Source organism: Motacilla alba, chromosome 3 (genome assembly GCF_015832195.1).
Source record: "Motacilla alba alba isolate MOTALB_02 chromosome 3, Motacilla_alba_V1.0_pri, whole genome shotgun sequence".
Classification (NCBI taxonomy): Eukaryota; Metazoa; Chordata; class Aves; order Passeriformes; family Motacillidae; genus Motacilla; species Motacilla alba.
In genome coordinates this window covers 106707188-106732490 of record NC_052018.1, presented here as the reverse complement: position 1 = coordinate 106732490, position 25303 = coordinate 106707188, and the positions used below count along the sequence as shown (strand labels likewise).

At 40.2% G+C, this 25303-nt stretch overlaps 1 protein-coding gene across 4 annotated transcripts in view; it reads right to left on the bottom strand.

The window, feature by feature from the left end:
- KIF16B (kinesin family member 16B) overlaps positions 1-25076 on the bottom strand; it is a 140865-nt gene extending 115789 nt beyond the window's left edge. The window contains exons 1-4 of one of the 4 annotated variants that reach the window (XM_038130733.1): positions 24902-25076; positions 9689-9758; positions 8573-8686; positions 4463-4579 (exon numbers count right to left, since the gene is read on the bottom strand). In XM_038130733.1, the coding sequence (XP_037986661.1) occupies positions 4463-4579; positions 8573-8686; positions 9689-9758; positions 24902-24948 (348 nt within the window). In that variant the 5' untranslated portion in view covers positions 24949-25076. The remainder of the gene's footprint in view (positions 1-4462; positions 4580-8572; positions 8687-9688; positions 9759-24901) is intronic. The other 3 variants (XM_038130734.1, XM_038130731.1, XM_038130732.1) reach the window with 3 other exon arrangements.
- Positions 25077-25303: the final 227 nt, after the last annotated feature.

The window sequence follows — 25303 nt, the reverse complement described above, 5'->3', positions numbered from 1 at the left end:
ATGTAAACATACAGATGAGCTTTGGGGTAAGAGGGGCAGGCTCTGGAGCAGCTCACAAAACAGTCTGTCAGCTATAATTTCCCTCCAGTCTAAAAACAGATTCCATGTAATGGACTAACTATTTACCACTGCAAGAAGAAATGCTCTTGTGTTTACAGTCAGGGGCCTTGTAATTAAGCAGGATGCAAATTAGGACAAGCCAGACCACATATTCAGTGTGAACACAGACTAGGCACTCCAGGCACCTAAAAGCTTGCCTGGTGGGATTCTACAGATAACTGGCAAGAGGAAAACACAAAGCCAATGGACTCCCCCTGCACCAAACTCTGTCAGAGCTAGTGCTCCATGGGCAAAGATTTCTCTTCAATTTGGACTCCTACAAAAATCCAACCCTTTCTGCCCAAGCTCTCTCAAATTTGCTCCCATACAGGTCCCTCTGCCCTCATTCTTCAGTTTCCCTCTGCATTCTCTGTCACAGCAATCTTGCTCCAGGTGCTACCTCCAAGCTCCTCTTCCTCATTCCTTTGCCCAGATAAAATTCCCAATTTATTATCCAGTCACTTCCAGTATCTAAATTATACTTTATCCCTCCATTTTGCCTTTTCTCAGCTTCTTCCTCCTCTTAATCAAAGTCTCTCTCTATCATTCTCAAACCAAGCTTCATTCTTTGAAATAATAATCTATTCTCTGCTCCTATCTTTCCTAGTTCTTAACATGATGCACCTTGGGTTAAAAAAAAACCAAAATAAATCCCAGATTAAGGGAAAAACCTGCAGATTAATCAGGCTTTTTTGAGACACTTGCCTCTGGCAACAGAGGAGTAGCCTTTTCCAACACCTGTCAATTATCAATCTCTATTTCCAGGTAAAATTTCATGGGTCAGTGTTGGAAATTCCCACACACATTTTATTTTAATTTTTTTTTTTTACACAACAGAAGAGGGAAAATACTTTTCTTTCATCTCCTGCTTGGAAACACCTGAATAGTTTTAATTAAAGCTTAGGGGAAAAACCATGGAAGATCTATGACAAAGTTTTAGGCAAATCATTAGTGTCTGACATAATCCAGCAACCACAAAAGGAGGCTTAAAATAGAAAGTACAAGCTTTAAATTAGTAATTTCAACCTTAGCAATATAATGTTGAGAAAGGAAGCACACACAGTTCCCAGAGTATTATGCTGGTAAAATGTACATCTTAAAGAAAGTACACTCTTTATTGGAAACTATATTTAAACACTTTCACCTTTTCACCCCCTAGAGCTGAAGGGCAGGATCAACTACAGCTTTGACTACTTTTTCCCTGGCCTACAGAGTTTCCAGACATGAAAATCAGAAGAACCAAAATAGGTAGTTCATTCAAAAGCTGAATTTTCTCATTAAAAGCCTGTTCTTCTTCTGTGCTATCTAACCAGAATAATCCTTATTGCAATTTAAATGTACTGACTTTTTCCCATCTACCTTGACCATAAGGAGCAAATTATCCTCTTCCTTTCTCTAGCAGCCTTTCAGGTCTTAGAAGACTTTTAATCCCCCATAGTCTTGCCTTCTCTGCATATCCAAGTCTGAATTTCCTGATATTTTATAAATCTCTGCTCATTCCAGTATCTCTGCTCACCATTCTAACTGGCCCACATATTTCCTGAAATAATTCCTGTACATAAAACTGCAGAAGAAGCCTTCCAGAGCCAAGAACAGCAAATATTGAAAACAAAATGAGAACAGAACCCAGGCTTTTTAAATTGAAGTAGGGAAGAAAGAATACTTATTTCCAATTCAAGTTTCCTTATAGCAGTGTAGTCTCTCTGACAGGGCCATCAATTTTGAAGCATTTAACTTGCCAGCTGAGTATACTTTATATGCACTCTATACAAAGCCAGATTAAAGTATTTATGTATCATGCCAAGAAGATTGGACCTTTACTACTCAATAGTGTCAAACAAACTCCAGCATCTATTCATTTGCAAACTGTTTTGATAATTACAGTCATTATATATAGCGAGGCAGTCTCATAAAAATGTCACTTTTATAAATTTCTGAAATAGAAATTCACACCTAGGTTGTGAGACCTTTTCTGGTTACAAAAGTCTATTCTGCTTATGATATTCAGGTAAATATAAAGCTACTTATTTTGTGACAACTGAAAGAAAAAGAATTATGGCTAATTTACTCTCCTAAGCTAGAGGAGGTGCAAAGAGCCCAATCCTACTACATTGCAGAAGAGTGATCTACCCAAAGAAGGATAAGTGCTAATATTCTCCTTTTCAATTTCTACTGGGAGAAGACACAATACACTTCTTTTCCCAAGGATTAAAGAATGAAACCTGCAGAGGCTGTCTGGCAAACAGGCTCCATCACTCAGTCTTTCTAAACTGCTCCACCCCCAAAAGTTTAGTGAGTTCTCTCTGTCCCTGGACGGTCACAGAGGCAACTACGAGAAATCACTCCCATCCTTCATTCACAAACTGCCAAACACCTCCTATCACACCTTCCTCTTCCTGCAGTGCTCAATAGGACATAATCCTTAAAATTTAATTTCTTGTATAACCTCATAAGGGTTTGATGAACTACTGTCATGCCCAATTGCTGCTTCTTACCTGACAGCCTTCCCAAAGGACCTATTTTAGGCTTCTGAGTCTTCAAAAGAGGTTTAAAAAGCACATGCCTTCAGAAAAAGCTGATCATTAATTTTCTCAAAGTCAGTATCTCCTTTTTTTTTGTCTTAAGTTGGGCACAGAAAATCAGCAGTAACATTAGAAATTTTAGGCTTTGTTACTGAACAAAAATTACTGGTTTGAAGGTGTGATACATGGAAGGGTTAGTAGCATACAGACAGAAGAAGTATTAACAATTCCACAAAAAACATGCTCCTGCAACAGTGTAATTTTAATCCATTCCCACAAAAATATACACCTGCTCACTCGATGTGGCACAAGAAGTGGACATTGTCTACCTGGAATTCTCCAAGGCTTTCAACGTGGTTTCCCACAGCCTGCTGCTAAAGAAACTAACGTGTTATGGAGGCTGCACTCAGAAGGCGGTGGCAAATAGCTCCTTGTAAAACTGAAAACTTGCCACAGGTGAGATCTCCAGGAATCAATATTGGGCCCAGTGCTGTTTAACGCTTCATAAGTGACCTGAGCAATGGGACCAAGAGCAGCACAGCAAAGTCTGATGAAGACACCAAAGCGAGTGGGGAGGCCGATGCTTCAGAAGGAACAGCCACCCTGAAGGAAGACCTGGATAAACTGGAATAGTGGGCTAACAAGAACCTTAGGAAGTTCAACAAATATAAGGCCTTGCATATGAGAGAACATAATCTAGGAACACAGCAAAGGCTGGGATCTATCTGGCTGGAGAGCAGCTCTGCAGAAAGGGACTTGGAGGTCCTGTGGACAGCAAGCACAACAAAGCAAACAGTGTGGCAAAGAAAGCCAACAGGATGCTGCACTGCATCACAACAACCAGGACAGAGATGAAAAAGTAATTATTCCACTCTACTCAGCATTTTTCAGATCACACCTAGAATACTGCATTCAGTTTTGGTCTCTGCTATACAAAAAAAAGATGTGGACAGGTTGGAAAGAGTCCAGATAAGGGCCACAAGGATGACCAAAGGACTGGGAAGCTGCCATGTGAAGAAAGGCACAGAGAGTTGGGTTTATTCAGCCTTGAGAATAAAAGGCTTAGAGGAGACCTTATAACCACGTTCCAGTATTTAACAAGTGCCTACAGAGAAGATGGAGACTCCTATTTACAAGGGGTCACACGCAGAAGACAGTGGTAATATGTTACATTCATATTTTCCAGAAAAATCCCTTCACTTAGGATTTTTCTCCTGGGAAGCTGACAAGCCTCAGAGAAAAAGGAAAACAATGATTATCTGATTTGCTTCTCTTTTGTTTTGTTCTTTTGGAATGTGTTTGGAGATTGTTTACCCACAGGTGATTATTTCATTGGTTTCTGGTGTGAGTTGTTTTGACTCTCTGGCCAATTGGGGCCAAGCTGTGTCGGGACTCTGGAGAGAGTCACGAGTTTTCATTATTATCTTTTTAAACTTCTGTAAGTATCCTTTCTGTATTCTGTAGTATAGTTTAGTACAGCATTCTTTAATATAATATAGTATCATAAAATAATAAATTAACCTTCAGAAAACATGGAGTCAGATTCATCATTCCTTCCTTCATCTGGGGGCCTTGCAAATGCAATAATAATAGATACAAATTACCCCTGCAGAGAATAGGACTGCATACAAGAGGACCATTTTCCATGAGAACAATCAGTGATTGGAATGATGTCCCCAGGGGAGTGGTGGTTTCCCAACAATCAACACTTTTAAGATCCATCTGAACAGGATGCTGGGCCACCTTGTCTTGACCATGCTTTTGCCAAGAAAAGATGGACCAAACAATCCTTAGGGCCCTTCCAAGCTGGTATTCTCTGGTTCAATGAAGACACAACGTACCGCATTTCCCATCATGGTGTAGGACTTCCCAGAGCCTGTCTGTCCATAGGCAAAAACAGAGGCGTTATAACCTTCAAAAGCAGACTTGAGCACCTCTGTACCAAGATTTTTGAAAACCTAAAAATAAAATAAAAAAATGTTTAAGCCAACAGAAGCTTGGGGAAGAAGATTGCCATCAGCCCAGTATGGCAAATATTGAAGAATACCACAACACAATGACAAAACACATATTTACTATAGGAGAGGAAATTAATATTTCAAATAAAATACTAAGTATTTCATATTCATTCACCGTATTTCATTTACAGCACTGCAGTGGTTTGTTTTTTATTTGTTTCTCTGTCACGGAACACTTGACATGTCAAATTGCTACTCTCTTTCCTAAAGCCCCAATGTCTTTCAGCAATTTCAGCTACTCCATTCACTTTTTATTATTGTTATTATCTTTTTGTATCTTATATTATTATGCATATTATTTGTATGTTATATTATTTGTATCTTACGTGATTATCTTTTGTATCTTTGCCAACTCTCCACATTCTGCAAAAATCCAGTTCCCTCTCAAAAGGAAACATTTCATGATTCTGTCTGTTTCTTCCTTTGTCTTTTTGGAGGGTTTTGTTGGTTGGTTTTGGGTTTTTTTGCTTTAATCAAGTGTAAAAACATGACCCATAATCTTCTCTGTATTTTCCCTATAAGTGGCTTTCATGTAGCAATGCTTTTTATGCTGGCAAACACAGAAGCTTGTTTTTAATGTGTTAAGTGACCCTTTTTCATCATTTAACCCCTTCTCTTTTATCTTCAACATGTAATAACTAGTAATGATCCTTCTTCCACATCATATAATATGGGACTCTGTTCTCACCTAATAAATTCATCTATCAGCAGATGCCTTCACCACCTGTTGGCTCCCTCCAACATACCCCACAGATCTGCCTGACCTTTCATCATCATTACTCTTCATTTCAATCCACACCCCTCACTGGGCAAGGAGTAACACTTGGTGCAGCATTTCTCCCAATTAAAATATTAATCTGTGTCTCACTATCTAGACATGATTTTCCAAAATCTTATAGATGCTTCACATAGTTTAGCTCCTTGTCTGCACTTTATGTGGTTTATATTCTCCAAGGCATACAAGCCATTTTTAATTGTGAATGGCACAGGCACAGTATAATCTCACAGCTTCTCCCTAGAAGGAGTGCTGGGTAATTTCTTTAATCACTAATCTTCAAATATGCCTTTGGAATACTTCACTTGACCTTCCCTCCAGCAAAGGACTTACAGTGCTGTAACCAGTTATATCTCTCAAAGAACATAAAGATCAGCCAAAGCTACTTTATTCTTTCCCCTCTTTTTCTCTGTGTCCAAGTCTTTATGCATTACTCTTTTGATGGAATTTTCCTTTTTAAAAATTTGAGTATGTCTTCCATGTGATTTGAGGTAGTGCATAGGACAGGTACAGTCAGCCTTGTCTGAACACAAAGGCTTAACACAGGCTAAAAGCAAAGACTGTTTGGATGGGACACCAGTTTGTTACAAAAGAGCAGTAAATATCAAAACTCTACTTTTTTTCTCAGTCAGGAATACAAACTAAGAAGCTTGATGGCAAATTGCCATCCCCACTCTAACTTTGGAATACTAAAGTGCATTTTGCATCTACAAGACATATTAATAAGGTATGCAGTATTAGACAGATTTCCACTCCTTATTTTTCTGCCTTTCACATGGAAAAATGTAACAATAATGAACAAAAGGCACTAGGCAACCACATCACCAACAATCAAGATCAATTTTATTCCCTGGCAAGATGAATGCAAAAAAGAGGCCCCTCTATGCCATTGGTGCAGTAAATTATAATTTCTGCAGGAACTTGATAAGAGCTTAACTAAAAAGCCTTCCAATTAAATATGAAATCATCAACAAAAGCAAAACAGTACCTTGTGCAGTGTATGTTTAGGACTTGCACTCCTATAGTTTAAAAACTCCTTTTGTTTTCAAAGCACTGCACACAGCGTATTTAAAACAACAGCTGAGAAACAATATTTTTGTAGCTGAGCAAGAAAAGTCCACACTCCTGCCAGTACAGATAAAGGAGGTGTCCAAGGCTGTGGAATACACCTTGACAGCACAATACTGAGCACAGATATTGAAGCCACACTGATAATTTATCCTATCATTAGCAATCATAAAACTCACAGCTTTGAAATTAATTGCTCAAGGCTGCTGCAGCCATCAGTATATGGGCATTTTAATTTATTTTTGTTTCTACAGACTCCTGACAAGAGCAAGTTACAGTAATCTTGCCTCTACCTGACCCACTCTGAAACAGGCAAATGGCACCAGAAGGAAAAACTTGGAAAAGGGGAACTTATTACTTATATGTGGAAACTGGACATCAGTATAGACTACAACTTGGATATCTATTTGTATGCATTCAACTTTACTTTGCAAATGGTTGTTTTCACAAGAAATAACCTAATTGTTTCACAGCAAATTTGGATTCTGGAAATAATCTGCACTGTAACAGCAAGAACCTACTAACACCATGAATCTCTTCCTGGGATTCCTCTAATGTGATTCTGTCTAACACAGATTTCCACAAGCATCTCAAGGCAGGTATCTAGAAGATCCAAGAATTAAATATCCATAAATTTAAGTCACAACTGGTGCAGGAAAAGAAGCTTCATGTAGAATCAGAGCAGAAAAATACATTATCAAAGCTGCTTTAGCTAAAATAAATAATTGACTGACTCTGTGTAATCAATTTAAAGCATTGCTAAAAGTCTAGCAAAGCCACATGGCCTGAAACACCTGCCTAAAACCATTCACTGGAATCTCAGGTTCAAATCATTGCTCTCAAATATATTACTACTTCAATTTGCCACAGTAATTAGGGTATTTCTACATTGATGGCCAAATAAAATATATATTTCCTGGTATTTCAAAAAAAACAGAAAAAAAAAAGTGTTACTTAAAAGAACATCGAGAAACAACAACCTAGAAAGTTTAAGAATATACATTATCAAACCCTAACATCTCACTGAAATAAAAGAAGTATTCAGAAAATAAGAGGATGTATCACTTACCCTGATGGTGAAATGAAAAATTCCAAGTCTAAATTCCCCATCAATTATAGTCATTATATATATATACATATATATATATATATATATATATATACACACACACACACAATGGCAAAACTTGTTATTCTCATAAATATTTTAAAAGGGCTTCACCTTACTGTTTCTTATGACTAGTTTTAATTGTGAGGCTTTTTAGGATTAGCCATCACAGTGTCCCTGATTTCAAGGGCTCCTGAACAGATGGGATACATACTAAGAAGGTATGTACCCAGCTGGCTTACAGGATATTCAGTAAACTGTTGCATTATTTTAAGGGGAAAGAACTACTCTCAGTTGAAGTTTACAGCATCAAAACTAAAAGAGAAGTCAGCAATCACAACTTATTTGAGATTCACTTAATAAATTTATTAGGGAATGGGAAAGAACCAAAAAGTTCAACATTCACATGAAATGCAAGGTCACAAAGGGTGTGTTTATCTGAAAAACTCCTATAGCTTTGAGTTTAATCTTCTGTTCTGACTATGCAGAAAGAAAAACTGTTTTGTCCTTTCCTAAGGTGAATACTTAATGGAGGAGGACAAAAAGAATCTTCTTCAATGTGTACCAAGGCTTTTGGACCAAGGGAGAAAAAAAAAAATCCACGACCCACTTCAACCAGGTAAGATTGTTTCTAAGTGAATTAAAGCTATGGGCTTGTTCCTCAAAAGTGATTTTTTTTTTTCTAAAAAGCTTTTCAAAACCAATTTCAGTGCTTAGAGATGTTTTCTAACTTGACTTTATACATTAATCAGACAAAACAACTTGAAAGAAGGCATTCAGCCTGCTCTATTAGAAAACACACCACTTGCATTGTTAGGTAGGTATAAAAAAAAAGAACAAAGCAAAATTCAAACTCTCGGGTATCTAGAAAATTTCTAAATTACAGAAGAAGCACTTTCAATGGAAAGAAGTTTCATGGAATGCTTCCAAGACAGAGAAAAGGGAAAGGAAAAAGATCAATTATTAACATCAGAAATCCTACCATTTCTTGACAAACAAAGTTGGGACTTTTACTGTCTGCTGAGAAATAGGAAAAATCATAGGTAAATGTTTTCGTTCTTTCTCGTCCTGTGTCTCCAGTAGCACCCTCTGGTATCTATTAAAAAAAAGAAAACAGCTGGTACAACACATCCTGATGAAGTAATTAAAAACATTTGACAATAAATAATCAGAACGCAAATCTAACATAACGCTGTACACATTTAGAAATGTATGACACGTCAGATTATGATTCCAACAACACTGACAAAATTAGGAGGATCTATTACTGCCCTTCAGTAAGAAAGACAGCCACCTCATAAAGCAGCTCAGCAGGAATTCTTTGAATTTTAGCTTACTGCTTCCAACCCCACAGCACATTTTTGTCACAATACTTAGGTTCAGTTAAACGGATCCATATATGCTGTTATTATAATCAGGGATTATCCTACACATATAATTTATAAGAGCCAGAGAGATGTTTGCACCATGAACAGCACTTCAACATGGAGTCATAATTAAAAAGGTGTGACATTCCTGCTGTTTAAGGCAATCATCATGTTCAAGACATGACAGCTGACACTGTACTTCAGCAATACTCACCATGCTCCAAATCATTCTGAAGAAACTACACACTGAAACTCCTTTTCATATATTAGTCATGAGAAACTACCTTGCAAAAACCAATTTGCTGCACACGGCTTCTCTTGCTGAGAGAAATGTTAAAATATACCATCAAAAGGTTATAGCAAGTGATGGGTACTTTAGGTTTGCTTCATTTTCATGGGAAATTCAGAAGACTTCTACAGATGAAGCAGAGATTTAATAGCTATCAGAAACATACCTCTATTCTATTGTTGGCTTTCATCTCCCAGCTAACCAATGACCTGAGTGATAAACCTTTGAAGAAATGAAGAGCTACAGCCTGTAGAGTGGTCTTCAGAAAACCAGAGTGTAGCAAGTTAACAGTGTAACCTGGTTTCCCCAAAACATTACTTTAACACTGTATTTTAACAACTAGGGGCCACTGACCACAGTGCAGCAAGCATCACTGTTTTGTCCAGTCATATTTTGGCAACTATTGATTTACGACTTCCTTTTATAAATTGTGTTTACTCACCTTTAAGTTTGTGATTGTTGTTTTATTTTTTTCCATTGAAATAATAAACTTTGCATTAAGATCCTTCTCCCTGAAAAAGAAACCAAAACCAAAAAACAACAGACTTGAGTAGGTTAAATAAAACATACCACAGTTATCCAGAGCCATATTTCTACCCATCAGCCTGCCACAGTCAATTCTCAGATTAATTAATTTTTTTAAATTTTTTAATTTTTGTGTCCATTGTTTATTTACTTCTATGGCATATATTTGGAGCACTTGGGCTTGCCTCCAAATTCCTTTACCCAGAAACAGAGCAGAAGTGTGAAGAAACCCACTTCAGAAATTTAACTCTGCAAGTCAATTAAGTGGTTTGTTCTTAATTGGAAGTACTCTGATCCAAAACCCAGTTAAGTCAAATACGTGGCTCTAAGGAAGGGCAAAACAGAACACAACAATACAAGCCCCAGCTTCTCACCAACATTCCAGCAGCAGCAGTTCCCACTTATCAATATAGTCTAGCTAACAGGGACTGAATGTTTAAACCACAAAAACCTGGTATTTTAAAACTCTTTTAGAAATAAGGTATGTGTTTTGAGTTCTGATGCATCATAGCAGTGAAGGAGAGCGACTGCACTACCAACAAAGAATTACATAGGTTTGTGGCTTCCCAAAGCACAAGGATGCCAGGAAGGAAAAAAACCAATTCCAAAGAAAAGTTTTCATGCACTTGCATTTATTTATTTCACAATTGCTTCTGACTGTTTTCAAAAATACCATAAAAAATTGTGAGCTTGGTGTCTAAACCCAGCATGTAACAACCTGCTTGCCAGAGATGCAATTTCGCTATTGTTAGTCACAAGAGCAATACAGGCTGCTCCTGAATGACAACCTTGAGCACAACACCTCCTGTGCTAATGAAACCATGCACATGGAAAAAAGAGCCAGAAGGGAAAGATGCAGAGCACACAAAACCTCCCTCCTCAAATGTTGACATGCCTGGCCCCCAATCATCTGCTAAGCCACCTGACAAACGGGTGTGCCTGACCAGGGCAGAACAAAACAGAGGGCTTTAGAGCAATAAAGTGCTGTACCACACTACTGGATATTCACTTGCACCAGCACAAAATGCAAAAGAGAAACTTCTTCCAATAACAGGACAACCAAGTTCAGGATTTTAGTGATTTTTCTTCTTTGTGGTGCTCTAGATGACTCAAGTCTCTGCTCTCCAGCTACTCTGTTCATACTTAGTTTTGCAGCAGAAATAGTAAAGAAAAGCAAAACCCATTTTATAATCTGCATTAATGAATGAAGATTGATTAGGCAAATAAAAATGCTTAAGTAAATATCAACACATTAGGTTATTTTCTAGAGCTAATGAAGCAGAAAATTGTAATAATTACCGCATTAATTATACAATTGAATTTAGATCTACCATGGAAAACTTTGAGACATGTCTTATGATTACTAGACCTAGACTTAAGATACTGAAACACCAAAATACAGCTACAGATAAGAAACAGGGAATAGAGAAAAGTGTCCAATGGTATCTTTTTGCAGGAAGCAGACCTTGGCATTGCAGTAATGCAGCCTGTGGATGGCTCCCAGTCATCCTGCTTCTTCCACACACCCTCTGTCTGTAGCTATTTGTTCAGCAAGCAATTTGGCCCAATGAAATGGTCAATCCTACTATAAAAATTTGTTTCAAATGCAAACTGTAAGTTGCTTCCTCTAGGAAGTCTGTAAGGACTCTCGAGGCAGGAAGAACCTTGGTCCAGAATTATTGCTTTTTTTATTTTTATTTCTTCATGTTTGAGGCATTCCAGGGGGAATAATCAAGTATGTCAGCGCCTTCTTTCCCAGACCTAGCCAGCTCTCTGTAATACTCTCCTAAAGCTACTCAATAATGGAATACTGGTACAAAACATTTAGTCTAACACCCATATATGAACTACACAAAATTCTGAGAGGCCTAAAGTAATTAATTTTATGATAATACTGATAATATTATTAAACATTGTTAAAGAATGAGGATTTCAAAGTTATTTAAAAGGGCCTTGGAAAGCACGAGCCAATAATACAATTCATAAATAAAATTTTGCATTTTTTGAAGGAGAAGGAGTAGTGAGAAGACAACCTAAAACAGGAATACTAGGATCAGAGTAAATAAGCCAACCTGAAAGAAGTGGAAGAAAAAAATTAACAGGAATCAAATGCCCAAGCTTCATTTTAATGAGACAGCTGCATATAATTTATTGTACACATAGAGAGTTTAAGAGCATCTCATAAAAAACAATTTCTTGCTTGATGACAGTTATTTCCAGGCACTCATTTAATGCAGTTCATCAGGGCCAAGTCACTTCCAAAAGATTTTGATTGTGAGTTCCACCTTAGTTAAAGGTTGTCCTGGTTTGGGACAGATTTGTTTCCTCTAAAGGGCAGGATTCAGCTGCCCCTCCCAAACCGGTTTGGGAGATAATCTCCTTGGAGAAACGTGGGAAAAACTGTTTATTTAACAAGCAAAGTATTCACAATGAGAATTTTTCACAGTTCCAGAAAAAAGAAAATCTGGAAAAACCTTTATTGCCATAGCTAACAAGGAAAACCAGCAAAAAAGCAAGAAAGGTCCCGTTTCTCTCTCTCTGTGGCAGAGAACTCGGAGAGCACTGCCACAAGCTCAGAGAAAGCTGAACTCTTATCTCTATGTTTTGAATACAGCGTAAAAAAATTCCACTCCCTCTCTCTCTGGGCCTAGCTTAAAGCTGTAAGACCCATCTCTGAGCAAAAAGACAGGTGATGGGGATACCAGCAGCATGAAGTCACCCCCGGACGAGGTTCAGGCTGTAAACAGCTCTACTGCAGTGTTGGGTAACCTTCAGGGCCAGGAGAACCCTCCAGCACCCAGCAGCTCTACCAGCATCCACAGGAACCACGTGCCGTACCTCATCCAGAGAAGAGCTTCAGCCACTAAACCAAAGATTCTGCCCCTTCAAATTCCAGCCTCCATCACCAAGCAATATAAAGAGACCAGCTGCCAAAACTGGTTCACAATTAAGGCTTTGATGATTTAAGAAATCCTGCTTCCCTCCTGAGCCAAATCTGCTCGCACAGCAGCGTTCAGGGACAGCCTCCAGGATGTTCTCACTGCTCTTTCATGCACCACGTGGAGCTCCAGGATCACAAGGGACGGAAATTTACAACCCGTGATCCCCTGGCCCCCAACCAAATGACAAAGTGATCATGCAGGCAAGTTTCTTGGCACAGACACCAGAAAATACACCGGCCCCATGCTGTAATTACCCCTCTACTATTGCTCAATTCAGCTACTCATCCAGCAATTAACTGCAAGGAGGAAGGAGGAATGGGGGGAGGGAAATCACAGTAGAGCAACAGCACAGCATCTCCTAAGCTCCCTGAGACCAACACAGAAAAAAGGTGAATGAATCTCTCCAAATCTTAATCTCCAAGTCATGCCACGGTGTTGACTAATATGGCTACAAGGCCATAATTAAATGGCTGAAGCCATGTTTACACAAACACGTTAAAGTGAACACCTGTACATTGTACACCAAGCAGCACAACCGCAGTCAGAAGTCCTTCAGACTCAGTTTGAAAGGAATCCTCAGGGCACCCAGTGACAGCTGATAAGGGTGGCAGCCTCCCCCTTGTTCAGGAGAGCTCTGGAGGCTCCTTGACAGCTGCCCATTTTCTTTGACAAAACATCTTCATTATCTTCAAGACCTCTGCTACGCTGTCAAAGCCAGCTGACATCAGCCAACAGATTCAAAAGCCCCAAATGAGCCCGAGCTGGCTGACTGATGAGGCTGTGCCAGCTCTTGAGTTTCACCTCACTTCCAGCCAGACAAGGAAACAGAAGGAAAAACTCCTGGGGACTGAAATGAAAAGAAACAGCTTCCTAATGATCAGATTGCATTTGTCTCAGTAAGAAACAGAAACTCTGCACCTATTTGGTACTTTAAAAGAGAATTTTGTCATAAAGCACATTTTGTATGGGCATAGGGTTTTCTGTCAGATTTATGATGATACCCCCATTCCCTTCTACTGGTTTAAAAAAAAATGGCAAATTTTGAAAAGAATTAAAAGAGAGAGTTCTGCTAGTCCCAGGACTTCCTCCACTGTGCAGCTGAAACCAGAACAATAAATCCAGTGACAGAGAATGTAGACACAAGGGAAATCTTGTATATGTCATGAAACAGAAATAATCTCTAAGTCTATACTAGTACACATATATTGGTTCTTGTATGAAGGACAGCCTAGATTAAACACTTTCAGCCACAAGAATAAATTTTACTAACAACACTGAAAACCAGCAGTTTAATATATTGCAGAAACACTCCTAAAATATGAATATACAGGTGTCTTTGTGCTGTCTTCTGTCAAATGGTATCTGATGTTCTTGGGAAAACTACGCACACTCACAGTAACCCATACAGACTGATCACTCTATTAAATCATGTACCTGACCTGCTCCTTAAATTTTTTGTAATAATATTTTAGGTAGCTCCACCTTCCAAGAACTCTGATCACAACTGGTGAGTGGCCACATATGCAAATTTTTAAATAATAAGCAGCAGCTAACTTATTGTGTCTACATGCACCATGGTCAGTGATCTCCCAATAACCTGGAAAAGGTTTAATCTTCAAGTAGAAGACTACCTCAACAGCAACCTTCCTGCTTTGCCTGCATACTGACCAGGTTCAGTAATGGTCTCGCCAGTGGGAACTAGGGCTGCACAGCTAAAGTTTTAAGATAGCCACATGTGAATCCTCTTCTGCCCACATTTCTGATTGCAGCCTTTAAGAAAATGTACCAAAAGCCCATCTTTGGCAGAAGCAACATAAAATTTAACCTCAAACACAACCATTGATATGAATGACATTCTGGAATCCTGTTGTAACTATTATACCACTATGAAGGTTATCTAGGACTCCCGGATTTCAGCCCATGTGATACTTTGTGTACTTGTTTTTAATATCTTGTTTCTTCCAATTTGTTCTTTCAGCTCTGCTATCCCAAGTCAAAGACAGTGTTAGCTTAACCTCTTGTGTACAGCAAAACATGATTCAGAAATTCACAGTTGCCCCACAGTGCCCTTGTCTTTTGGGGTAGGAAGTCTGCAAACTAGAAATTCAGGAGGGAAAAAAATTGTGCCTGACTTCCTGGCTCTTTTAGCTCCTCAAGTGATCCATAAGGCTTTTCTACTGTCATTTTTTTCCTTTACTGAGACACACAGAAACAATCTGAACAATAAATGAGTTCAGTTATCTGAGTAAAAACATCTTTCCAACGTGAAAGCATACAGAAAAATTATGAGGGTACTCCAAGGTTCTGTACCTCATTATTGCTTTGTATTTACAATATAAACTCTTTGGAGAAGAGTCTTCATAAAGCTAATCTTTGAAGTGTCTGACTCAGCAACAATAAGAACTTCAGCCCATCAGCAATTAAGATGCTGAATACCACTCTTTTTGTTAAATAACTCTGAAAAACTCTCTCTCAAAAAATAACCCTGGCTTTGTACTCACAGCCTCTGCAAAACAGAGTACTTTGCTCTTCAGTCAGCTGCTCTCACCAATAATACCTGCCTTTCAGACACTCAGACTTCTAAGAGTCTTCAAGTCCAAGGGCTCAGTTAGGTTAGAAGAGCTGAGGGCTAATCCCATTTATTTCATAACTAGTCTTAATTTCAAATAAACAAAGCCTGAAAAACAAACAGACTCACTTTTCTCTTACTTCAATTCCTCAGGAAAGCTACAATTCAGAGCGACTTATTCACCTTTTTTTTCTTCTGGTCTCAGGGAATTCTTAACAAGCAGCAGGAGTTAAAAGTATTTTATTGTTCATCATTTCATGTATATGTAACCTGGCAATGTGTCTGATAATACTAAAATAAAAGACTTGGAAAACACTATTCTAAAACCAGGCTTTTAAGTTCAAAATGCTTAACACCAGAAAGTTTTGGGGGTTGCAAACTGTACATGAGGCCAGTCTAAATACACTGCCCCACATGTGTCCATGCTACCACTGTGTCCATGTGTCCACTGTGCTCCAGCCCCACTGGCACTGGAGGGTCCTTTGTTCTTCAGCACTATGGAGGGAGACAGACAAAACAAGGTAATGATTCCAACAAATCCACATGCTTTAAAAACTTTTGAAGTATTTGCATTAAAGAACTAAAGAGGACAGAAAAATAAGCACATGTAAGCAGAGGCTCTAAGTGGGCTTCCTGACCTCTGATGGTTTATGGAAAATTACCTGTCACTCCCAGCTATTAACTCTTCAGTTACTGGGAGTCCAATACTTGGCAGAAACTCGTTGGAGCTTCTTCTGCAGGACAAGTCTATCCGAGATATTTTTGCCTGACGTCCAGGAGGAATGATGAGGTGGACTCCATCTTATCAGAAGGCTAATTAATTACTTTATTATACTATATTCTTTTCTATTATATTACATCTATATTACATTACATCTAAACTGAATCTGCCAAGCACTCATCTGCACTGCATCTCGTGACTGTCAGCCAACAGTCCCGACACACACACATGGATTCAATTGGCCAATAAATCAAAACACTCACACAGAATCCAATTACCAATTCCCTTCAGGTAAACAATCTTCCTCAATGCATTCCACTTGTGAACAACACAGGAGCAGTAAATGAGATGAAAATTGTTTTTTTCTTTTTCTGAGGTTCAGAGAATGTGAATCCCAGAAATATTCTTGGGAAGTTGTGCCTTGCTTTCCTCTGTGAAGAGAAGTCGGCTCCAGTTTTGCTGCTCACCAAAACAAGGATAAAGCTCTGCACTTGGGGACTCTCCCTCCTGATCCATCTTCTTTGTTACATGAAAAGAGCCAGATACAATTTTAAAGACTGCATACCCCATTTATTCTCACTTGTGTGTATAAAGCTGTGCAAAAACCACTCAAGAGGAGGTGTGAGATAGAATGGCAAGAACAGGAGCTACTTAACAGTCAACCAGGTCTAGTCTTACCTTCCCATTGAAGCAAGATTTCCTCTAATGACTTTCTTAAAAGGTATTAGCTCTATCCAACTGCCTGAGCCTCAGGAGATTCTTACACAACCTGCACTATCTCACCAGCAGTAATTCCTTAGATACTGTTTAAGCTGCTCTGTTATTAGCTTCATTCCATTACTCCGGAGATATTTAGAAGGAGCCATAACTAAGTATTTAATTTCTCTTTTCAGCATTTAAGCCCTGAAAATACATCTAGATTTGCATCTCCTAACCTAGTCTGGTAGTTATAACACATAGAGTTACATATAGCTTGATATTCTTTGAATCAAGGACTCCCATCATTTTTGTTATCTTCCTCAATTTAATCCAGATAATGAGGTTCCAGAAACAGGATTTTAGGAGATATCAACCCAGAGGCTTGCTGGGGGAAGCACCAACCACAGCTGCAGTGCTTGGCTCTGAACTGTATTTGCAAACGAGGATTACACTGAGAGTGCAGCACACTCCTAAGTTCAAATCCATTGCTTCTAAGCAGAAAACCTTCAAAAATTAACCACTGAGAGAAAGGGCATAGTAAGAAGAGGAAAACAAATCACTAACATTCAAAGACCATATACTTCAGCACAGGTGAGAAACTGCAGAGAAACAAACACCAGAGAGTGCTGGCATTCTCTAGTGCTAAGCCTCTAACTTTCAGCTCCCTTGAGCACTGCTGACATTTGCTACTGTGGAAAAGCCTAAGGAGAGTCCAACAAGTTTCTCTAGAATATCCTGACCTGTGGCATCCAAATTCCCAGTCACCTCTTACCCTTGCTGATGGCTTCTCTATTTGACTTAACTTCTTGTTTTAGCAAAGGACACTCTCCTCAGACCCTGCTCCTTCACCCAGCTGTCCAGCACTGTGTTTTACCACTCCTTACCAAACACATGCTTAGACCATCTTCAATTTATGCTCTTCAGAAGAGCAACTGTTCTGCTTTACACCTGCAATGTTCTCCTTAAACTCCTGAGTAAAATAACTTGGGTGTTTTTTTTCCTCACCTCCCGACTGCTTTTCCCATTCCTACTTAAACAGACCTGAACTATTTAGATACCACTATTTACTACTCTTACACAAAAAAAAGAAGCCTTATAATATATTCATTGTAAGATTTCTGGCAGCTCTTATTCTTATATATGACAACCAACACTTTTCTGTAAGGCCACAAGGCTCTGGTTTTTTGGTTTCTGGGGTTTTTTTGGGGTTTTTTTTTTTCTTTTTTGATTTTCTAGTCTTTAGAGTCAATGCTCTGCTGTGATCAAGTTGCTGCTTCTACTTCAGTTGCTTCAAGAGCAGGTTCTCCAGCCTTTCCTCATTTTTAATGGTCTGTCTACAGCCTTATAACCCAGCTTACTACACCCCTTTCTCAAATATATGATCTGTCTAGATACCCTTTAAAGGACCTATGATTCCTAGCAAACACTCAATTGCATCTTCATTCCAGAACTTCAGGCAGCAGTAACAACAGCCAAACTACCACCTCTGAGACTTTTATAATCCTTGAGAGCATTTTCACCTAATCACAAATGTTTATGTCATAATTTATTGCTGATATCTGTTCTCAAATAACACATTCTCACCGCGTCTGCATCAAGTACCACCAAAACCAGGGACCAACAGTCCCTGCAGAACTGGTAAATCTGCATGTCCTACTCACCTCTCTTTACTCTCAAGTTTTACATCTTGAACACGTGGCCACACAAAAATCATGTCATTGCACCTACAGGGTAGGACACAGATCAGATTCCCCACTTTGTAACCCACAGCTGAACAAGTACTAGGTAGGGATTATTAAGGAGAGATGATGTGGACATTGTCAGGCTGATGTTCTCTCCTCTGCTCCTCCCTGTAGTAGAGGACCTATCCTGAGAAGATTCACGACCATACTGTAGAATAAAACTCTTCCTACAGTTCATTCTTTTTGAAGAGGTGAAAGATAGAAAGTAAAAACATTTCTTGATGTATCTTACAAAACTAAGAACACTTTTTCTTTCAGACTTCAAGCACTCTTAGTATCAAGTTTACACGATCCAAGAGCTTGGATCAGTCTACACTGTTATGCATTGATGCAGTGCCAACAGCAGCAGCAGCACACTGATGAAGGGTCTTACATGTACACATATGCACAGCTTAATTTCAGGGAGAGAAATGTATCTACTCTGAAAAAAAAGGAAAAAATCTGCCAGAGGTTATGAAATATATTCGAGGTTCTGAACACAAAACGTGGCAAGGTAAAAAAGCCACATTCAGAACAGTTAGTTCATCTTGCCAACTCAGCATCAAAGTAAATTTTTACGAGATTCAAACTCAACCACATAAAAAGGCAGAGGCAAGACAGATATACATTCACACCAGGCACACCAGAGCCTCACTCTATGCTTAAGGCTCTTTCAACTTCTTTCTATAGCAGAGAAATTGTACATGATTATAAATAAAGCACCATTATTAAAATGGAAGTTCCAACAGTTACCATAGGAAATAGCAAACTCAGCTTGCTGATAAATGGCTTATCCTCATCGGTACGGTAGTTCAGAAAGTGACAGGATTGCAACACTTGGCCATATTTAAGCTCTGAGTTATGTTATCTGAGATCACTCTGGACACCTCTAAAGAGCAATAACCAGTAGTGAGTGTTTGGAAACAGACGCAGTAAAAATTTCCCTATGTACTTCAGAGACAGATATGATATTTAGCTATGAGTGTCCTTCCTTCTAGTCACTCCATCATTCCTCATTTCCCCTGTGATACATTAATGTTATACACGTCTTGTCAAAATACTCTCTCTTTATAAGCTTATGAAAATTGAAAATGTACACATTAACTTGAAAATGAAAAATATACAGTAACTCATACTTAAAATCTTGTAATTTATGAGACACCAATTCATTCCCTCTTCCCTGCACTGCCAGTCTTACAATACATTTTCCATCCATGTTTTTTGCTTCTCTTCTCAATTCTAAAAAGCGTGGATATTTAATTATAAATTTCATGCTCCCAGTAAGTTCCCACCTAAACTACTTGTAAACAATTATAATGGAAATAAAGAATTCAGCTGGCTCTTCACTGTTTACCTGTTTATTTCTTTTTCCTGCTACAAAAACACTCCAGCCACAAGCTCCTTGTCAACACAAAACAGCTTTTTTTATATCTCTGTCCTTTGCATTGCTCTATTAACTTGAACCATTGAAAACTCTGCTATTGATACTACAGCCTGGATTGTGCAAGCGGTTAGTTTGAAAGATAAGATATTGGTTGTACATTTCCCAAGGTACTCTGCCTCCAGCTCTGCATGCAGAGGAGTTGCTTAGACTGACAGGTGTAACCCAGAAGTTATCCAAGAGGGCCAACCTTGCATCTAATGAATAATCACACAGGCTGTATTTGTGGATTAAAGTATCAGATCCTAACCCAAACAAATCCCAGAGTTACTCAAAAGCTGCCTCTATGCAACAGAACATACTTTCTCTGTCTCCCCACTACCAAACAGAAAAGCTTTTAATCCTTGTGCCATAATTGTGAATGGCTGCATAACTCCATAGAGCACCACGGTGTGTGACAGGTAATTCTGCCACTGGTCACTTCTGTTTGGAGAGCAAATCCGAGGAGTGTGTACATGCAGGAGAAAAAAAACTGATCATTTAAACATGAAACCGAACTAGAATGTCTATTTCATTATATTGGCAGTAAGAAGAGAGCTGTGAAAAAGTCTAGGCAACTCATTTAAATGAACATCTAAAAATCCTGAGAGCCCTGGGTAAGCACAGAGAAAAACTTATTGCAGTGCAGACCCATCTTCTGATGTCAGCTGCATCTCTGCAGGTAAGCACAGCACATGACCATCATTCAAGTTTGTTCAGCCAGTTAAACACAATCATTAGTTTATGCAAACACAAGAAGCAGACAAAAATGGTTAAAAATCTGAAAAAGCTTGCATCCCTCTATTACTTCATGAATTAAAAGCTTGCATCCCTCTATTACTTCATGAATTAAAAGCCGAACAGAACAGAGCTATCAGGCGTAAGAAATTGAGAGCCACAAGAATTTAATGACACTATTTAGAAGAATCAAGCTGACATATCCTTTACTAAGTATCAAACCAGTTTTTTCTTATTTGGCATATTTTAGATGGTTTTATTTAACTGACTGTCTTGGGGTGATTCAGAATGATAACGTATCCCGTAACCATCTGTCCCTGGATCTTGAAGACCCCGCAGCCGGGAATCTCGGTGGGGCTGGGGGCTGAGGAAGATGGCTTTTGGAGCTGGCATTTTTTGGAGCTGGCATTTTTTAAAAGCTGCCTGCCCAGGGTGATGTCGGGGCTCTGCACGGCGTGGTGTGTTCTTCACACGCCGTTCGATTTTTGCTCAGGCAAAGCTTTTTTTCTTTCTGTTTTTTTTAATTTTTTTTGTTCTCGGCTGGGGGAAGCTGCGGTGACGATCTTAAGGCTGCCTTGAGGGCGAATTCCTTAGCTGCCTATCCGAGAGCCGGAGGCATCACGCCCCAAGTGCAGTGGAGCGACTCCAGCGCAAGGGGCCACGAAGCGCGTCCAGCCGGGAAGGAGAAGGACACCGAGTGCCCCAGCCCAGCGCCTCGCCCGCCGTGCCCGCTGTCCTCTGCCTCGCCCTGGCAAGATGGGACGAGCCATAGGGCCTTCCTCGAGTGCTGCATGAAGTTCCTGCTTTTCCTGACATCCTCTCTTTGTTCCAGGTCGCGGCGAGGTCGAGCAGTTTGGTATCTAGCAGTTGTTCAATTTTTTCCTACCTGTTGGCAACCTGTTTGTTAATAAACCGTGGTTTTTTTAAACTTTCCTCTATTAGTATTCATTTCTTATTGGTGGAAAGGGATTATTGGAATTGTAAAGGAGGTAACTCATTCCAGCATGTTCTTCTTTAAATTGTTTCAAACCAAGACACTGACAAAATGTAAAAGTGGCTTCCTGGAACGCTAGTTGAATTTGAGTTTACATAAAGAAGAAACATGACACAAAATGGAAGCAAGAAAATACTACTCTCTCTTTCTTCTTTAAAGACCCTGAACAGATGAAAATAAAGCAATGCATTTATTTGAAGTGTGCAGATGCTATGCAGAATAAAAAAAATAGAGAACCAGAATTAGGTGAAGCTTATCAGGATCCCAGATATCACACTATGCAGAAGACAGTGACTAGTAACCAGTCACCCAGAGTCATCTGCTCAGTATGCGAGCAAGCAGTGCCTCAAATCTAATTACACTTCTCAACAATCCCACCTCAGGAATGTTCCTAGTGACTGTGCTGGAAAATGAACCTTAGAAATCATGGTGTCCAAATCCATTACCTTCCAAAGCAGAATATACCAAACACCCAAGCTCACCCCCTTCTACCCAAGGACAAAACCCAAGGCTTCAGCCAGCTGAAGGTTTTTTTGCTGCCTTTACAGAAACTTGCAGCTATAAGCACAGACGAAGGGGCTGTCATGGCAATTCAGTGCTGAATGAGGGAAACCGAGTGACAGATGGAGACTCACCAAGTAACTGAACTTTCTGAGCTCATGCTACAACTGGTTTCAAAGCAGGAACTGTAAAGCCATTAGACAAACTTTCATTGCATTATGCAGACATGGAATCAAAATATTTCGGTTTAACACCTGTGTAACACAATTTGGGATGTTACTCCAAGAAGAATGGTTAAGGACTTGACAGGTCAAAAATGAACACTGAAAATAAATCACAGAAGAAGAAAGCAAAAGGGTTTGATAGCTGAGCAACAGAAGAGTAAATAATCCTTAAACAACCCTCTCCCCATCACGTTTCATTCCAAAATCCTTGTTCATGACTTAGTACACAATTAGCAGTGCTGTGACACCACACGGTGCAACTGCTCCATAATGCAGGAGTCTTCCTATAACCATTCATCAGCTGTGTCTTCTCTAATTAAAAATGACTCATAAATAAGCTGCACTATATTATTAAACTTCAAACAAACCAAAGCAAATTTAACTAAATTAACTCCATACAGTATCATGTTAAGGATTTTGAAATTTAGTGCTGAAGAAGGAGCACTTGGTTGTAAAGTTCCTCTGAATAGGTAAAAAGGCCTTTCCTCTGTAAAATTCTCCAGGGACCCGGAAAGGCAAGGGGAGCACAGCTCAGAGAAGACATATGCAAGGGAACAACACTTGCCAAGGTGCCCCTGCCTTGGCAGGGGGGCTGGACTAGACGATCTCCAGGGGCCACTTCCAACTCTTAACAATTCTGAGAAACCACTAAGAAAAATATGATTACTGCTCCTGGCCTGCAGTTCAGCATGCCTTTCCTACTGCAAGAAGAAAAGCTATCGGATCCTCTCAGGCTTAGGGTTTTACAAAACACAGCCTGAATCCAGCAGTGACCGATGGAGAGGAACACCAGTGACTCCAGGGCTGGGTCCCACACCAAACACCAACTGTGCCTCTAAAAAAAAAAAAAAATCAATACTTAAAAGCAACATCCCAGGGCACTAAATCCAGCTTCCTTGCAATGTTTCATAAACACCTAACAGCATCCCATAAACTCCAAGGTTTTAGCAACTTAAACTGGTAGGTTCTTCACCGTTTGCATGGTCAGACGCCAGTTTTCAGAGTAAGCCTGCCTGTTGCCACACAGCTGTGACAGAAACCATTTTCTCAGCTTGCCCCTTGGGCCACACCCAGCCTCTATCTGCCCTGCTCTTTTCCACTGCATCACAAACCATTTTCATCGTTTTCTTGGTATGCTCAGACCCAGTCCCATCCAAGTCATCCTCCCACATGCAACAGAGTCACCATGTCCAGAGTCTTTGTCTGTTAGTCCTTTACCACAGCACTTGCAAACTTACACTCACAGGTCTGTGTTTCCACTGCCAATCACAATTACCATCCCTCTCTTCTGCCAAGTGCTTCCCATCCCTGTGTCTCTTTTGCCTCTCAGCAGATCACAGGCACATTCCTCCTGCAAAACTTCTCCATGCTACCAAAACGTTGCACATAACACGTTTATTCATACCCTGAAGACCTATGCTTACTGTTGTCAGAGATTCTTGAAGGAGAAGTGGAGTGTATATACAGATTAATTTTTAAAATGTTTAAGAACCACGTGGTCAGACCCAAGGGAGAGGGCAGGGGGAAGCAAAAGGGTGTGACAAGATTATTCACCAACCCAGACCTCCAATAACTCTTCCCCATCCACCTGAATTATTCGAATAATAACTGAATAATTATTATTGGCAATATTTTCCCCTTCCTACCTTCATCAGCTCTATTCTCCTAAGATTTGTCTTTGCCTCACTGAAAACAACAAGATATTGAGCAGCTTTCAGAATGTGACAAATTGTGTGTTTCAAACACCTGAACCAGATCAAGTGAGAGGAACAGCAGGAGCCTGATGGGCTGCCTGGGCTTCAAAGCACTTTTCTTTTGAACTGGCTACACGACTCCAGAACAAGGGAAGAGGAAGAGCACTGGCAGCAGAACGGGACAGTTTTCCACACATGGTTCCTAAATTAGACCATTACCTCTGTCGTGCATATTATGCACATATTTCATGAAAGAAAACGGTGTTTATTTCCCAGACGCATCTCAGGAAGTGGGTGATGAACTCCTGTCCATAGAGTAAATGCAGCAGACTGCCTGGTATATATATTTTTTTAATATATATATTATATATATATATAGATATAGATATATATAGATATAGATATAGATATAAATATTTTGAGCATAAGCTGATAACTTTTAACCATGATGGCTCCAAATGAACTAGACAACAATCTGTCTGTCTCAAGCAGGTAGAAAAGGCTGCTGTTTCCAGATAAAGTAGATTTCTTTCACATTTTAGAAGCCTGGCTATTCATCCTTGGCAGGTCCCTCCTCTCAGAGTTTTCTACCTTCACCAGAGTAACTCTGCCGTCATTACAGGACCAGAGCGGTGTTTCACAGCACGACAGCGAACTTCCCAGGCACGGACCCGCTGCTCTCCGCTTCACCGGGAGCCACTTCCCAACCTCCCGGCGAGGAGAAGAGCTCCGAGCAGTCGCTCCTGCCGAGCAGAGCCGCTCAGCCGGGAGCCCCCGAATTCCCGGCGGAGCTCCGCCCAGGAGCGGCTGTCACCGCTCGCCGAGCCGGGACACCCGGTGCTGCCCGCACCCCTTGTCAGCGACACCGGCTCCGCAGCGAAGGAGACCGGGGCGGCTCCACACTCACCTGCGGTTCATGGGCCGCACTCGCACGGCCACCTTCACGGAGGCCATGGCTCATCGCCGCCGGCCCGAGCCGTCCCTCGCCACGGCCCCGCCCGCCGCCACCGAGCCAGGCCACCCCCAGCCTAGGCCGGGTCGCTATGGCGACCGCCACCCGGCCCCGGCCGGCGGTACGGCGGCCGCGCAAGGACAAAACGCCCCTCGCCGTTGGTCTGCCCGGCCGCGCTGGGGCGAGGAAGAAGAAGAAGGAGGAAGAAGAAGAAGGAGGAGGAGGAGACCGGGAGGAGGAGCTTTGAGAGGCGGGTTAGAAATAGGTACTGTGGGTGGGCATATGGGAATTTCTTCATAGGGCCATCCACTGCGTTATATTTATTTATTGGAGGAGTGTATGCTTCTATGCATACAT